Below are 18,884 nucleotides of genomic sequence, written 5' to 3'. Positions count from 1 at the left end.
AAGAATAATCCGGGTACCATAACAGATATTCAGACAGACGAGCACGGACACTTCAAATATATGTTCATGTCTCTAGGCCTCTCAATTAGGGGTTTCAAAGCCTTCTGTCGTCCCGTATTGTGTGTTGATGCAAGTTTTCTCAAGCACAAGGTGGGAGGTCAACTATTGGTGGCTGTTGCATTGGATGCCAATGAGCAACTGTATCCTGTTGCATTCGGCGTTGTTGATTCAGAGAATAATAACTCGTGGACTTATTTCATGCAAAAACTTAGAGAAGCAATTGGATTAGTTGATGATCTCGTCTTCGTATTCGATAGACACCCAAGTATAGCCAATGCCTTGTGTGCTGTTTTTCTAGAAGCAGACCACGGTGCGTGCACATATCACATAAAGATGAATATTAATGCCAAATTCAAAACTGATAATTGTCATGTCGAGTTTGATTTGGCTTCTCGTGCGTACACTATCCCCCAATTTAATCGGTTTTTTGACAAGATCAGGGTTAAAGATCATAGGATTGCTGCCTATTTGGAAGAGATTGAGTTTCAAAGATGGAGTAGAGCATATTTCCCCGGTAAGCGATACAATCAACTCACAAGCAATTATGCAGAGAGTTTGAATAGTCAATGCAGGGAAGCCAGAAAGTATCCAATTTCAGCAATGCTTGAGTCTTTAAGAACAACATTACAAGGGTGGTTTAATGATAGAAAAGAAAAAGCGTCCAACCACCAAGAATTTTTATCTCCAACGTATGAAAAGTTATTATGTGATGGTTTTGAGAAAGCAAGATTCTATACCGTATCATCCCTTAACCGATTTGAGTTGTATGTGCATGATAATGAGGCACATTATAAAGTCAATTTGAAGGACAAGGACTGCACTTGTAGGGTATTTGAAGTCTCCGGTCTTCCTTGTACACATGCACTGGCTGCTGCCCGTCACAGGAATGTGGTTCCTTACGACTTATGCTCAAGGTATTTAATCGTTTTGAACTTATTTATTTAACCTATTTTTAATCGTTTTATTTTCCTTCTCATAGGTATTATACAACTGTATCTTGGTTGAATGCATATGCGGAGACATGTTATCCGGTTGGTGATGAAGAGAATTGGGATCTTCCCGATATTATCAAACAACGCGTGTGTCTAAAACCACCTGTGAAGGTTAAGAAAGGTCGGCCACAAACTAAACGTAGGACATCCCAAGGTGAGGTCCGTAAGGTCCCGAGACGATGCAGTTCATGTGCAGGTCTAGGACATAATAGAGCAACATGCAAAGAAGTGATGCCTGCACCGTCTACCGCAAGAGCAAGAGCATCATCTCAGCAGCATGAGCCCTCATCATCTCAGCAGCATGTGCCCTCATCATCTCAGCAGAATGAACCATCATCATCTCAACTGTACGAGCCCTCATCTCAGCTCTACGAGCCATCATCTCAATCTTACGAGCCATTAGCTTAGAATGAACTTGTCAGTGTTGTGTTGTGGTGTTAATGTTGTTTTTGTAGACTTATTACCAAATGTCTTGTGTGGAGGTGTTAATGTTATTTTTGCATCAAGGATTCAAGGATTCAGTAAAGTGTATTGTATTGTAACAAAGATTCATTGAATGTTGTTTTCTGGTGTTTTTGTAGTTTTCTGGTGAATGTAATACAGGGACAGGGTTTTTGTACCAAGTGTTTTTGTAGACGCAGCCGCTTGACGCAGCTGCTTGACGAAACTGCTTGACGCAGCTGCTTGACGAAACTGCTTGACGCAGCTGCTTGACGAAACTGCTTGACGCAGCTGCTTGACGAAACTGCTTGACGCAGCTGCTTGACGAAACATGGTTTACATTAGTGCAGAACCTATTACATTAGACATGGTTTATATAAATGTGTACTTCAGGCATTAAATTAATTACAATAACATATATATCATTAACAACATTTGATATCATTAAATCAACCATATTACAAAGGTTTGAGATTAACATTACAAAAATTTGATATCAGTACAGTACAAAAGTTTCATAAATAACCTATGGATCTACAAGTCCATGAAATAACCTCACTGCCCACTTTTCTCTCCAAGCTTTCATCTCATTTGAGGTCACTTCTGCTAGATTCAGACCTGCAGTCAAGTACTCAATATACATTAGTACAAATACACCACAATCTCCACTCTTAGTTGCTTTGGGAACTTCTGACTCTGGAAGTCTTGTGTATGGCAAAACGGAATCAGGGTTGAGCAGAGGAAATCTTTGTTTATCTTCAAGAGGCAATGCCTTGTCAAATATAACCGGAATCATTTGGCACATCGGTAGCACAAACTCATCAAGATTAGCATAACATCCAGGATTGCAGTCATATACGTCTACGCGCCATTGCTGTAGACGGACAACACAAAGTATCCAGTGGACGTCTTTGATGTTCAAAGGAATATATATATCATCGCATACTTTCCAACTATTCCTATAGTTGCTTTCATCGCCCAAGAAGTATTCGAAAAAGTTTTCAATGTCAAACTCAATACGACTTTTCTTAAACGCAGCGTACTCAGCAGTGAACCTGGTGTGGAGCCAACAATCTCCAATAAAGAAGTTCTTCTTATATGTCTTTGGATATACCCAAGCTCTTCTTCTCAGAATGAAGCAACCTGCATCGATTTCCTACACAAGAGAAACACATTTAAAATACAATCTGCAAATCTAAAATTATTCTAACATAAATATTACTTACATCATCAGTCAGCCAGGTGAACCTTTTTAGCATTCGGCGAAATAATGCCTTATCACCTAATATAGTATGGAGCTCAATTTTTGTGTTATCAGTTTTTGGATCTTTAAGCCATGTTTGCAATTGATGAAGAAGTTGATCGTCATATTTTAGAAGTGGATTGACGGTGATAGGATCTTTTAACTTGGGCTGTTTCAGATTGGGGTCGGTGAAATCTGGATCATTCTTCGGCCTCCTATTCCTTCTCGTGACCAATATGACTTTCTTAGGAAGAGGAGGAGGAGTATTCACTATTTCCAGTTCATCTTCGTCATTTTCGTCTTTCTTCTTCCCAACCTTCTTCCCCACCTTTTTCTGAAAAGTCTTTTGTATAGGTTTTCTCTTCACTTCTTCTTTCTTCTCCACTTCTTCTTTCTTCTCCCCTTCTACTTCAATCTCCCCTTCTTCAATCTCCACTTCTTCTTTCTTCTCCCCTTCTTCAATCTCCACTTCTTCTTTCTCATTCTCAACAACAGCCTCTTTCTCGACAACGACCTCTTTCTTCTCCCCTTCTACTTCAATCTCCCCTTCTTCAATCTCCACTTCTTCTTTCTTCTCCCCTTCTTCAATCTCCACTTCTTCTTTCTCATTCTCAACAACAGCCTCTTTTCTCGACAACGACCTCTTTCTCGACAACGACCTCTTTTTCGACAACGACCTCTTTCTCGACAACATTCTCATTCGGCGGATCCTCAACATTCTCATTCTCAATCTTCTTCTGCTCCAATTCAACATTGTCTTGCAAAATGGCTCCATTATTAACCTTCTCATTCTCCTTTTGCTCATCTTCTTCATCGAGAATGTCATTCAGACCAATGGCATTCTCCTCTTCTTCGTCACGAATGTCATTCTGCTTTTCTTCCTCTTCTTCAATACGAATATCATTATGCTTTTCTTCCTCTTCTTCGTCACGATTGTCATTCAGACCGATGTCATTCTCCTTCTGCTCCTGCTACAAAAGTGAAAAGAATTTAAATTAAGAATGCGTCAAGCAGCTGCGTCAAGCAAGCAGCTGCGTCAAGCAGCGGCGTCAAAGACATAAAGTAGTAAAAAATAGAAAGCTTTAACAGAATTACCTGGTTGGTGACATGGCTGGCGAACTGGTTGCTTAGACTGAGAATCATCTTTTCAAACCTCGTAAAGTAGTTTTGTTGATTCAATTTGATGTCTCTTATGTCTCTCTTGATTTCTTCGACATCTTTCTTTATCTCTTCGACATCCTTCTTTATCACTTCGGCATCCTTTATCTGAACATGAGATGCCGGTGCCGGTTCACGTGCAGGTGATGATGGAGTTGTTGAAGTTGCGGATGGGGGACTCATGTTACGCAGGCTACGACGCTTGATGGCTGCTTTGCTGGGGGGATATATCATCATATTCAACATTCCTCTTCCTCTTGGAAGGTTGGACAGTAGTAGGTTCTTCATCAACATCTTCATCATCATCATCTTCAGCAACATCTTCATCAGCCTTTCTCTTTTTTCCCCCATCAGTAACTCCCTCAAACAAATCATCGTATGAATTGTTAATGTGTTCAAAATCCTCCCCACTGTACAAACTCGTCTCCTCGGAGGACTCTTCCATCTTAGAAAACACAACGCTGTTAAAGGCAGATTGCATCTCCTGAAATGTATTCTTCCTTTTCGATTGATACAACAGTATCCTTGGGCGAAAAGGGCCATCAACGTCTTTCCTTGTGGCGAATTTAGGGACCAAGTTTTGAATGATCTCATAGCTCCACACTTGTAGTGCTAGTACAAACCCATACACGTTATAAGCAAAAGAATTAGTAACTCCACTCCCTTTCTTGGACATATATACGGACCTGTGGTGTTTCATGTCCTGGTCAAGACCCCTCATGGTGAATCTAAAGGACACCTTCCCCCATGGAAATCGGAGGAAATCTTCAACATCTTCAACCATATGGATGATTTTGAGATTTAAAAGCCGTTTTGGGTCATATGAGAAGAGGTACTGGTTAATCAAGCAGATCAACCCGATCTTCCATGCGTCTTCCTTATCGGTGCATTTCATGAAAATAGATTCCAAATCCATCATTCGAATTGACGTATTCCTTTTGAAATATTTTATCAGCAAGGGTGGACAACCTCGGCATTCATCTTTGTATTCAGGCAATCTGTCGAAGTTGAGGCCTGTAATCAATGCGTACTCTTTCAGACCAAAAGTATATTCCTCCCCATTAAAGTTGAAAATCATCCTATTCAAATTGGCCTTCACCTTCCGAACCAGCAACTGATGTAAAATGGTCCCTAAGAACAACAAGTCTGGGACTCCTCTCAATAAATACTGAAATTGAGAATTTAGAGCCCTCTCCATAAGACCCAGCGCTTCAAACCTATCAGATACTTTTTTCAAGGCTAGGACAGATTTCAATGAAATCCTACCAGGAAAATCATAAACCGTGAAGTCTGCCATCTACAAAAGGGAAAAGAAAAACAACAATGTTTGTGAAAACATTTCACAACAAATATAAACAAACGAGAAGAAAAGCAACCGTCAAAATAGCTAGAAACAACTGTCAGATGCGTCAAGCAGCTGCTTGACGCAGCTGCTTGACGCAACCCAACCCATAAACCGTGCATGAACCATTTGAAATCAAGAAGCATCCTACCCTAATTCCTAACATAAAACATGCATGAACCGTTTGAAAGCAGGAAGCAACCTACCCTAAAACCCTAACATAAAACATGCATGAACTATTTGAAAGTAAGAAGCAACCCTAAACATAACATAAAACATGCATGAACTATTTGCAAACAAGAAGCAACCAACCCTAAAACCTAACATGAACATAAACAAACATAACTAAAACTAACCTCATGAAGTCAATGAATGAACGAGAAGATGAAGACGAAGACGAGCAGGAAGAGACGTCGAGGCAGGTGCGTCGTCGGGTGCGAGAGAGAGAGAGAGCATGAATAGTGGTCGAGGCTTATTTGGGTTTTTATATAAAATAAAAATAAATGTGACGCATCGTATCCTACTTGACGCATCCGAGTTGACGCATCGGAGTTGACGCATCCGAGTTGACGCATCGGAGTTGACGCATCCATCTTGACGCATCGGAGTTGACGCATCCATGTTGACACATCGGAGTTGACGCATCCATCTTGACGCATCCATGTTGACGCATCCATCTTGACGCATCCATCTTGACGCATCCTACCAAATAAACAACCTGCATTCAACGAATCAGCGAATCAATGAGGAACGTTCTGTAAATGAAATATACACGAACTGAATAGGAAATCGAAACAAACAATAACGAAATAAACACAAAATATAGTGGAATGGTCGAATGAAATGTCAATTTGTTCGAAATCCTCAGCGCTGTGCAAACTCGTCTCCATTGGATGTTCTTCGAAGCTATAGGCCGTTGAATATGTTGCCATGGTCGACGGTGCCTCTTCGATTCGTTCTTCATCGCTGAAAAAGAAGAGAAAATCTTCTCCGCCACCATTAGGATTTCACGGCGGAGAAGACGGATGAGAGAGAAACTGAAACGAAAATGAAAAAAAATTAAGTCTTTATAGGGTTCAGGGTGCGTCACGCACCTGGAGGGTGCGTCACGCATGGGTAAAATGGTCATTAAAAAATTTGGGGGTCACCAACGCTATAAAAATTAGTGGCCCGCACCATCGGCTATTTGGCCCTATTTTGGGGTCATTTCCTCAAATTTCCCCTTTCACCTATTCCCAATATATATAGCAAATATATATAATGGAATGCTAATACTATTAAAATTTTAAGTTGATTTTTATGATTTTATAGAAAATTAACAAGTTCGATTTTAAATAAACTCTTACAATTTTAAATTTACGATAATAAAATTTTACGAGCATATAAATAATTTTGATTTTACGATTTTAAGTTTTAAGAAAATAAATTTATATTTTAAATTTTAAAAATAAAATTATTATTTATTCAAATAAATTAATTAATATAATTAATTTTATAAATATAACATTTTATAGAGTTATTTACTCATTATTATTTGTTAATTAATTTTATATTTAAATATATAATTTTTAAAATTATCTAAGTATAAAATACTTAATTATATATAAATAATAATAATAACATATAACTATAATATTTTTAAATTAAACTTTTACGATTTTAAGTAAATTCTAGATTATACAAGTTTAGAACTGACCAACGATTTTACGTAAACTCTCAATTTTGACAGACTTGGGGTGTGAGATTTTTTTACCTGAATATAGCGAAGGCCATATTTTAAAAAAAAATACTTAGTGTCATTCTAAACCGTAACCATCATGTAATCTCTTCTGATTCTAAATCTCTCAAAATCATCCTTAATAATGATAAGTGAGCTATCAACCCAATGACCATGCCAGAATAAAGTGTCTCGCCCATTATCAAGAATACTATAAATCATTTGATATGCAGTCTAATGATTTTTTTAAAAGACCATGACATGTGCTATTTAATTCTGTAAGTATAGACACTATATTTACCTTTCATTTAATCTTGTATGTACCCATCATACCCATAAGAAATTAGCCTTTTTTCTTTAGAGCCCATAAATTACGAAGAGTGAGAGCTCTATTCAATTCAATACGTTTTTTTAAATCTAGACCTCCCTCTTCTTTAGGACACATTCTCCCTCCTAACTTTTTTCCACCATTACCTTACTGTCTCAAATATAGTCACACATGATTCGATCCAACTATGTCATCACCTTATTTGCAATAATAATTGTTGAGCCTAGTAACCAATGATGCCCAAATTGACTTTTCTGATCAACTCGATCTTTCCAGCAAAGAGAGCTTCTTAGTTGCCCAACCAGAATCCTAATTTTTAACATTATCAACTAGACCTATAGTGAAAATAATGTAACTACTTTGACGAAAAAGGAACGCCGAGATATTTGACTAGAAGTCCTTGATTCACGTGATATTGAATATGACTTCTTTTTGTTTCCTTATAGAACATTAAACTTTTGTCTTAATTGATGAATAAACATGTAATACTAGAGAAAATAGTTATTGTTTATTTTATAGGTAGTGACAGATTCCACATCATCTTGAGCCACCAAAAAAAGATCATCTGCAAATCATATGTGTGTAATGGTTTTCTCCCTACAATGTGGGTGAAAGATGTATGAACGATTTTTCAATAACATTTTAAAAATACAATAAATAAATCTACATGATAAAAACAAACAGGTAAAATAGAGAGGGGGTATCTTTGTCTCACACCCCTTTCACCTTTAAAAGAACTTCCATTAATATCATTAACACTAACAATAAAGTGAGGGGTAGAAACACATTGGATAATCCAATTAATGAAAATAATCGGGAATCCAAAACATAAAGAATTCATGAATTGTGTCACATCTTATCGAATCAAATGTTTTTCTAATTTCAATTTTAAAAACCATGCATGGTGAAATAGAACATCTATCGCATTCTTTTAACAAATTCTGAACAAGGAGAATGATATGATAAATAGAGCGACCCGAGATAAATGATGATTATCCAACACCCCACAAAATTAGAAATAACTTTTAAAAAGAGAAATAATTTTGAAAATAACATTATAGCATGATATTTGACAAAAATCCTGGATCCTTATGGGTATGAAAATTTTGAAAATCAAATTCAAGACATTTACATTTAACTACTTTAGCATCCTCTGATTTATGAAGAATTCTAGTACTCCATCACTCACATTCTGACCAACAACATCACAATTTTCTTTGAAAAAGAAACATTAAACCCATCGGGCCCCATACTCTTATCTCATTTCATAACAAACAACACATGTTTCACCTCCTTGTTGTTTTCAAGACTAACCATTCTTTGCACAATCTGACAAAGAATCATCAAACTACCATCACCTCCTCCATGACCACAGCCAACGTCAATCAATTCCTTGTAGTACTTAATAGTTTCTTCATGAAGAACTTTCTAACCATGAACAATTTCACCAAGATCATTAGTAAGCCTAAGCACTTGATTTTGGAAATTTATAAAGGAACACCTTCTGAAGAAATTGACGCGATCTTATCTCCAAAGGATAGTCAATTTTCTCTAGATTTCTACTTGACAAAACTCTATTCTTTAGTACTAAGGTCTCTAAACCTAGACAATGCGATATTTTCCTCTTCTTGTACCTAATTCGAAAACTGCATACTCAAAAGTTGACCACACTTTTTCAAAAAGCCTTCGCCCTCCTTCCTATTGGGGTGAATGATTTCCAGCTCCACTCTAAAAATCTCAACCCTCTTAGAGATGTTACTAAATCTTTAAAGGTCAAGACTTTCAGACGATAAGAATTCTTACACACCCTAAACACCTTTGTACAATTAATCATCACATTCCATACATCCTGAAGAATTTTCACAGAATTGATTGAATTGTTCGGAGGTGTACTCTTTGTCATTATCAGATCTCAAGGCTTGAATCTTGTAGTAACTTTGAGCTTTTATCCATTGTTTAAAACTCAAAAACACACTAGCAACTTCAAACTTGAACTTGAGAAAATAGATCCAACACATTCTTGTATAGTCATTAATGAAAACTATGTAACACTTACTCTCATTTAGTGAAGGAGTTATGTGAGGCTCAGTAAGATCTGTGTTTATCTATTTTAGGCTTTCAAAGATGTGAGTTTCTCAAGTATAAATAACACATCTTTAATCAACTTTGTACCCGAGGAACTGCCTACTGCCACAGTCCCTTTTCCTTTTACTACAAGGTACTCTACATTGCCAATCTTAACTTTGGAGTTGAATGATGTGTTCAGTTCCTTGAAGAGGCCTTAATCAAATGTCCTGTGATTGGTGCAAACATTTCCCACAAGTCAGTTATCTTTGATTTATTTGCTGTAAAACAAGTTGCCATAAAGAGCTGCTCCTCCTGATCTGCAATTTGAGCCACATTTGTTTGCTGAAAGTTCACTCGAGTCACATTTTTTATTGCAAATTACTTTTTCAAATCTTCTAGTGATAACCCATTGTATGACACTTCTTACACCGCACATCTGGCAGTATTCATCATCTAAAAAGTGCATGACCTTTATTCTCATAGTACTTACAAAGAGGAAAATTATGTTTGGAACTTTTGCTTATGCTTAGAGAATTTGAACATGCATTTTTCTTTTTGTTTTTCCAATTCTTATTCCCTTTTTCACTTTGACTTAATTGAACTTTTGCTAGCAATGCTTCTTCTATAAATCCCTTATTCCTCATCAATCTTCTATGTTTTTGTGCCTACAAGGCACTCAAGATTTTTGCAAAACTGACTTTTGATAGGTTCTTAGTGTTCTCCAATGAAGAAATGACAACCTTAAACATTTCAGGAACAATTACCAGTACTTTTTGAACCAACCTTACCTTATTGCAACTGTGAGTAATTTTTTAGAGTACTCATTAATGGTAGTTGAATCATTCATCTTCACCATCTCGAATTCCGTAATTAAATCGATACTCTTAATCTTTTCATTTCATTCATACTCTTTTTTTTAGAAAATTACAGACCTTGAATACTGACTTTATGGTCATTATCCTAATGAAAATCTTAGTTGACACAGCAACAAACAAAGTAGTCCTTGCATTCGACTTCCTTATCTACTTCTCCTTGTGATTCTTTATCTGTGTTAGTGTTGGGTTAGCTTGTAATTTCGGTACTTATCATAAAAATGATCAACTTGACTTGGAATTCTAATCTCACCTTATCAACTAATTCATGAGATAAAGAAGGATAATGAGACTCACATTCATTGCTGGTTAACTATGATCTAGAGTTGAGAATAATTCTTATTGTTTCGATGCACTCTAGTCCCACTCGAGGTCATTCGACTCTGTCAATTACATTAAAGAAACTACAACTAGTATATTTTGGATAGGTCTCGCGAGAGATGTTTGAAAATTCATATGTACATATGATGTATGTCAATAGAACAAAGCAGACATTGTCAGAAAGGTCTTCTCCAACCCCTTCCCATTTCGAATAAATTTTGGGAATCCATATCAATGTATTTCATTTATCACTTACCTAAAGTGGGAGGAAAAACAAGTTTTCTAATTGTGGTTGATCGTCTATCAAATATGGGTCACTTTGTTGGTTTTAACCTTCCTTCACAACAAAAAAGAGGTGGAAGTGTTCATTGAAAACATCTTCAAACTCCATGGTATGTCAATATCTGTTGTAAGTGACCGGACAGAATCTTTTTCAACACCTTTTGACATGAATTTTTAAAATTGCAAGGTGTGCATCAAGCTTTGTCTTCTAGTTATCATCCGCAAACTAACGAATAAATTAAAGTAGTAACCCGCTGTTTGAGAACTTATTTAAGGTGTATGGCAAAACAACGTCCACATCAATGTGATAAATGTATGTCTTCCTTTTGTGGAATAGTGGTATAACACCAACTTCCACTCAGCCATTTGATATAGTTACAATTATACTATTATAATATTAGTCTAGATTAGGCAGTACCTTAGTAACTGTAGAGTATCCACCTCTTCTAGCCTAGCGGCGAGGTGAATATTCACATTTTCGAGCCCGTCAGACGACAAGTTCTGCGCCTTATTAAATGATTAAGTGTGTTTGCGGGATACATACTTAATCCGTTGTCCCATTTTTTTTAGTAACTTTAGAGTAGATAAATGTTTAGGTGAGTAGAGAATGAGAAGGATTGCAAGACCTACAATTGATAGGAATATGAGACTGGATTAGAAGAGAATTAGAGTATGAGTATAGAGAGAGATTCAGAATTACCTGAAGAGTTTTCAAATGATCAGTAGTCTCTTCCATTTTTATTTAGCAGGTATTTAAGGGCTCCTGCCTTTATTATTATTTCACCCCTCTGTAGTTTCTACTTTATGCCTATTTTGTTATAACTGTTGTAGTTAATCAACTGCTACAAAACAACTACTACAAGAACTATTATCTTTTGTTACCCAGTTTATTCCAAATTTAGAATTTGTTGTTTGCACAACTTATTAAAAACAAAATTACAAAACATGCTGACTTCATTAACAATTTGTCGACTTATTAAGTGTTAGAAAACCTAAACCTAAAATGCTCTCATAACATTAGCCTCCCCATCAATACTTGTTCGCACACGAAAAAGTTGATTGAAAGAAGTTGTGTCTTGCACTATCAACACAAACTGAGGGAACTTTGTCATCAACCATGTCTCTTCTTCCCAATTAGCATCATCATTTGAAGCGTTAGACCACCTGATCAAGAATTGTCCAATACTAATTACATCCTTCCAACCAACTCTCTCATCTAGAATTGTCAATAGTTCTACAATGTTTTCCTCTTATAGGATAGAAATATGGGGATTGACTATTGCATTTCCCATATTTTTCTTGTGTTGAGACACGTGAATGACATTGTGCATCTTTGTTGTAGACGGAATATCAATCTTGTAAGCTAAATTCCCCACTCGTTCTATTATTTGAAAGGGTCCATAAAACTTAGGGCTGAGTTTATGCATTTTTCCTCTCACCGAAAACTGTCTGTACGGTTACAACTTTACAAACACCCCTACTTGGTAAACACAGTCTACCATTCTCTTGTCTAATTGCTGCTTCATTCGATGTTGTGCACGTTACAAATAAAACTTCAAAAGTTTCAATGCCTCTTCCCTTTCCGACAAACTACAGTCCACTGCCTCGATCCTTGAATCCTGTACTAAGTATGGATGATGAACTGGTGGAGGTTGACCATACACGATTTCATATGGTGAAGATAAAGCTGCCGAGTGGAAGTTTGTATTATATAACCATTCAACTATAGGAAACCACTTTACCCATGACTTAGGTTTTTGACCTACCATAAATCGCAAATAAGTTTTCAGGCTTCGATTAACCACTTATGTCTGCCCATCTGTTTGTGGGTGATATGTTAATGACATTGTTTGTTCAATACTTTGCAATTTACACAATTCTTTTCAAAAAGTAATCACAAAGATTTTGTTCCTATCATTTACAAATGGTTAACGACATTCCATGCAAATAAAATAGAATCCATGAACGAAAACTTGAGCAATATCACTAGCAGAAAATGGGTGTTTCAACCCAACAAAATGAGCCATCTTGAAGAGTCTTTCCACCACTACAAAATAACATAATAACCATTGGCTTTAGGCAAACCTTCAATGAAGTCCATGAAAATATCACTCCAAATTGATATAGGAATAGCCAAAGGTTGTAACAACCATTTATACCCTTGATTCTCCCATTTCTGTTGCTGACAAACCACACAGTTTCTCACAAATTCTTTAATATCTCATTCCATTCCTCTCCAAAAATAGGCTTCACACAGTTTCTAATATGTGACCATTACTCTTAAATGTCCTCCTACTATTGAATTATGCATTGTTGAAATAACATAAGTTCTCAAATCTCTATCACAACCCACCAACAAACGCTCTTCTTTACGCAACTGACATTTGATGCTTTTACCCCTAACGGATCTGTCCCCAAGGTCGGAATGATCTTTTTTAAATTCACATCTTGATTCCACAATTTCTCAATTTTTTAATTAAAATTGATAAAAATTCTGATATTCCTGAGCAAGATCCCTCTCATAAACGTCTCGATAATGCATATGCTATCCCATTCTCTTTACCCTTCTTATATTGTATTGAAAAATCGAATCCCACCAATTTGTATAACCACTTCTCTTGACTCGGGTGTTTAACTTTCTGATCCAATAGATGCTTAAGCGATTTGTGATAAGTTTTAATCACAAATGGCTTAAAATGTAAGTAACTCCTTCATTTTTTAATCACATGTAACACTGTCAACATCTCCCGTTCATATGTTGATGAGACTTGAAATCTTGACCTTAACCCTTTACTAATGAATAAAGCAGAATGTTCTTGCTGTATTAAAATGGTCCCACCCCTGTTTTACTTGCATCTGTCTCAATGACGAATTTTTTCTCGAAATTTGGAAGCTTGAGTACCGATGGCCTCATCATTACTCCTTTCAACTAATTAAAGGTCTTTGTCGCTGCCTCATTCCATTCAAACTTGTCTTTTTTTAATAGAACTGTCAATGAGACCACAATGTATTCATAATTCTTTATGAACCTTTTGTAATAACTCGTGAGTCCCAAAAAAAACCTTCACTTGTTTCAGATTACTCGGTTGTGGCCACAATTCAATTGTTACGATTTTAGACATGTCCACAACTACCCCTTCTTGTGAAATCACATGGCCCAAATAGTCAATCTCTCGAAAAATAAAAACACATTTTGAATATTTCAAAACCAACCGTTCAAAAACCAGCCTCAAATGCTTCAATTGTTCATTCAAATTCCTATTATAGATTAAAATGTCATCAAAGAAGACTAAGACAAACTTTCTTAGGTGAGGTTTCAAATTTAATTCATCAGCCTTTGGAATGTCGAAGGGGCGTTGGTTAACTTAAATGAAATTACTACAAATCCATAATGCCCTCATGAGTTTTAAATGCAGATTTACAAATGTCACATTCATGCATTCTCACTTGATGATAACCCGCACGCAGATCCAATTTTAAAAAATATAGCTATCATGTAATTCATTCATCAACTCTTCAATTAAATGATTAGAAGTTTATCATAATGGTTACATCGTTTAATCTTCGATAATAAATGCATAATCTCCAACTCTGATCTTTCTTCTTGACAAGTGCCACCGAGGAAGAAATATGCTATAACCTTTTCTAAGCACTCATTTCCTCCAATATTTCATTGATCATGCATTCTATTTCATATTATTGAAGAGTAGTATATCTGTAAGGTCTCAAGCTGACGGTCTGCGCTCCTTCCTTCAAACAAATTCAGTGATCATAGCTAAACTTCGATAAAGCAGATCCCTTCTCTGGTTCTGCATATCTGTCTCGGGTAAAGAAGCTTCTATCAATTCAATAATCATAACCACAGGCCCGGACTTGCATTTATGCCCATATTTTCACTTTTTTCTTCACAATAAAAACATTGAATTCCTTCTTCTCTCATCCAAAGTTTTCTGGTCGGTATTAAATCTCCGAGAACTCTGATTAGTGACTGCTAGTTTCGGCAATATTCCATTATTAACAGCACTAGTAAAAGTACTCATACCTGATCGATTATAGCCTCCTGAGTAGTTGCTTCTGCTGCCAAATGCAAGTTGTTTAGGATTAGACAGTAGTGAACTTCTTTTATTTTCTAGATAACCCCTTCATACCAACGAATCACACACTGTCTCATGTAATTTATTATTTGTCCTCTATTGCAATTTAGTCCCATAACCTTCGATAATGACCCCGATTTTTGAATTCTGATTGGATTTGCAATCTCCTCTTTTAATCCGTTTAAATAGCCTTTAATTGAATATTCTTAAGTAAGGTGTGGTAACTTGTAAATGATATCCAAATACTTCTTACCAAATTCCTTAACCGATGTTGACTGTTTAAGATATTTCTATTCGTTTAGCGGATCATCAAATTCACTCGTGCCAAACTCTTTTAGTACCAACGCCTTTAACTCTTGCCAGGTCATAGCTTTTCCTAGTAGTAGCTTGTGTTATAGATATGAATTGAACCAACATCGGACTCGCTCCTTTAAGTGTGCACAAGTATATTTTAGATTTTATTCTTCGAACGTGTGATCCACCTAAAAAAACATATCCACTTCATATATCTAGTTATCCACTCGTCACCATTAAATTTGGAAAATTCATTTTTGACAGTCTCGTCGGTGGTTGATAGATATAATCACGTTGTTCCCTATCTTCAGGATGTTCACCCCGGTATCTTTTTCCCTCGCCACGTCTGCGATCAGGTTGGCGTTCACCTCCGTAGTCACCTCCACTTTTGCCTCTTGGTTCTGGATTATTGCTACCGGACGCTGGAATTAGTCGTCTAAGTGCATCGTTCATTGATGTCATAATCGCCTCTCTCATTCAATTCTCACTCCATTCGCGTTTCCACCATAATACCAAGAGCGTTGATCTGATACCAATGATATAATGAGAATTATACTGTTACAATATGTAGTCTATATTAGGCAGTACCTTAGTAACTGCAGAGTATATGAGATGAGAGTTTAGGTGAGTAGAGAATGAGAAAGATTGCAAGACCTGCAATCGATAAAAAGATGAGACTGAATTAGAAGAGAATTAAAATATGAGTAGAGAGAGATTCAGAATTACCCGAAGAGATTTCAAATTATCAGTAGTCTCTTCCATTCCTGTTTAGCATGTATTTAAGGCCTCTTGCCAACAATTTATGATTTCTGCCCATTTTGTTATAACTGTTGCAGTTAATCAATTGCTACAAGAACTGTTATTTGTTGTTACCCAGCTTATTCCAAATCTAGAACATGCTGTTTGCACAGCTTATTAAAAACAAAATTACAGAACATACCGACTTATTAAGGGTTAGAAAACCTACCCTTAAAATGCTCTCATAACACCAACCAAACTTCTCTTTTGAAGTAATATATAATTATAAACCACTAGTGGTGACTCGAGAGTTGAAGATATATTAACCAAACTCTTCAATCGAGGGAGGAAACACTTCAACTTCTCAAGTTTCATTTGACAATATCTCAATTTTGAATGAAGTACAAGAAAAACATAGAAAAGAAGCGGAATTTGCAGTGGATGACTGGATTCTTGTTAAGCTCCACCTCTACTGTCAGTTATCTATCTGAAAGAAATATCACAAATTGTACTTTGGACATTTTCGTGTTATAGAACAAATTGGAGAAGTGACATACCGATTGGAATTAGGTCAAGAGGCAAAGATACATAATCTCTTTTCACATCTCTCAGCTGAAGAAGTACAAGGGAAAGCCGAGTAGAGTGGAAGAAATTCTAAGCTTGAATTTGCCTAATGGAATTCCGGAGGACATTCTAGATGGAAAGGGAAGTGACCATAGAAGACGGAGGACGTCTTCAGGTGCTGATTAAATGGTCAGATCGAAGATAATTCATGGGAAGATGCAGTGGCACTAATTCTTTAACACCCGGAGACGTTTGTGGCTTGGGGAAATAAGAATAAACATTATGTTTGAATTCGGTGAGGTCACTGAACTTTTGAAGAAGAGGTATTGATAAAACCGCAACTAGAGATTGATGAAGTTCCTATTTTCTTTCTCTGAACTCTCGTTTGTTTTAAAACTTCGTATAATGTGAGTTCCCCCTTTCAACTTCTAAATCCTATACTTTTTTTTTCTTTTCTTTTGCTAGAAAATTACGGTTACATATCATAAAATGCCTTGTTATGGTTCTCTTGGGGGTTGGGTAGAATATATCACAGGATTATTTTCAGATCTTCACATAAAACATAATTGGAAAATCATTGACTCAAAACGACGGCATAACTAATCCTCCAAACATTCATACATACACATTGATCATACAAAGTTTGTGCTGAGCTTCCAAACAGAAACCAACCAGAGAGAAGTTCAAGCTTTCGTCTTATTGCTACTGAAAACACACATTGATTGTAGCGGTGAGATACTCAGGAGATTAAATACGGAAATTATCCATTTGAAACCTTGCATCATACAAACTCCAATGACCATATCTTTCCAAATGGACGGCCATTCTCGGGATATAGTAGTTAACCTTCTTGATAACCTCCAAGTTCTTCAAGTTTTCTACCGCGATATCAATATCCCCACCAGTAACATTAGCACACCCAGAAACGTCCAAATACTCGAGGCTTGGACATCCTTGACATATAAAATTAATACCATTAACTGTTATCTTTGAAAACCTAATTTCAAGGTGCTTGAGATTAGGCATATACTTCCCTATTGCTGCAGCCTCAGAATCCCCATCTTGAGGACAAGCATTCAGATAGTCAAGGGGAACTATTTCTGTATACTGAGAAGGATCTAACCAGTTCATTAAGTTTCTTCTCAGAGTTTTCAGATTAGGGCAACTCTTCCCAATCAAAGCCAAGGATTCATGAGATATTTCATGACAGTAGCTAACATCAAGCTCAGTCAGCTTTGGACAATTGAAGGCTACTCTTGACATGCATTCATCGGTTACTCGGGCACTGCTCATAATCGAAAGAATCTCCAGACCAGTACACCTGAGATAACAAAAACAATAGAACTGAATTTAAGCCTATACCTACATGAGAAACAAAAAACAACCCACATATTTTTGAATTAGTGTCATGCTAAGGTCTTGTTTGATGTGGGTTATGTGAGTTTAAAATTTTCAAATAACCCATTATACAATCAACAATTAGGGTTTTCAATAACCTTCAAACAAGGTTATTTAGAAATATAACCTCTTGATTATTTAAAGAACCCTATATCAAACAAGAGGTTATTCAGACATAACCAGCTGATTATTCAAAGAACCCTAGATCAAACAAGGTGAAATGAAAAATAACTATTTCTTTATTCAAAGAGTGATTCTATTTGGACCCACAAGAAATCTGACATAAGAAGTGTTTTCAAATATGAAGCCAACGATCAAGATAACAAACAGGGGAAGCTGATTCATTCTGACTAAATTGATCAAGACTGTACAGATCTAGAATAGGTTTCTATGGATTCAAGCAAACAAAAAAGAAATGGTTTATGATAGAAAACTACTTACCTCTCAGCTGCGAAAGAGAGGGAGAAATCAGAGCAGTGTCTGACTCGGATCTCTTTCAGGGAACCATCGCTCCATTCAACGATGGAACGCAGCATGGCATCAACTCGACGCTCGAACTCAGGGGTCCACAATCCAGGCGAGTCTTCGGTCGATTCGAAGCGAGGTTCGAGATTAACGACCGTGTTGAGTGTAGGGTCCTTGCATGCTTCAAGCCATGACTTGCATACAGACATGGCACTGTTCCATCGATTCTCAGGAGTGAGTCGCGAGAAGATGTCGATGAGGCAAACATTAGTTAACTCGGCCCAGTTGGACCTTCTTTCTTCCCCTTCTCCACTATCCTCCATTTCTTTGCAATTAGGTCTACAGTTCTGATTTTGGGTAGAAATTGGTATATTAGTAGTATAAACATCATATGAATACGTGGATGAGAATTATACCTATCAATATAATATAATATTCATTAATTCTAGATAGTCGGGTCCTCGACTATATCGAAAATCGGATCTTGGTGTGAGAATAAATGAGTTCA

General features: G+C 36.6%; 1 protein-coding gene across 1 annotated transcript; it reads right to left on the bottom strand.

Annotated features, from left to right (window-relative positions):
- Positions 1-17,090: 17,090 nt before the first annotated feature.
- LOC124931114 (F-box protein SKIP1-like) lies at positions 17,091-18,713 on the bottom strand. The gene is made up of 2 exons (XM_047471504.1): positions 18,353-18,713; positions 17,091-17,834 (listed from the first exon to the last, which is right to left on the bottom strand). Exons 1-2 carry the CDS (start codon positions 18,697-18,699, stop codon positions 17,261-17,263), a joined length of 921 nt encoding a protein of 306 aa, XP_047327460.1. The 5' UTR covers positions 18,700-18,713; the 3' UTR covers positions 17,091-17,260.
- Positions 18,714-18,884: the final 171 nt, after the last annotated feature.

The sequence above is a fragment of the Impatiens glandulifera genome, chromosome 3 (assembly GCF_907164915.1).
Source record: "Impatiens glandulifera chromosome 3, dImpGla2.1, whole genome shotgun sequence".
Taxonomy (NCBI): domain Eukaryota; kingdom Viridiplantae; phylum Streptophyta; class Magnoliopsida; order Ericales; family Balsaminaceae; genus Impatiens; species Impatiens glandulifera.
Note: the sequence above shows the minus strand (reverse complement) of the source record. Positions and strands in the feature narration are given on the sequence as shown.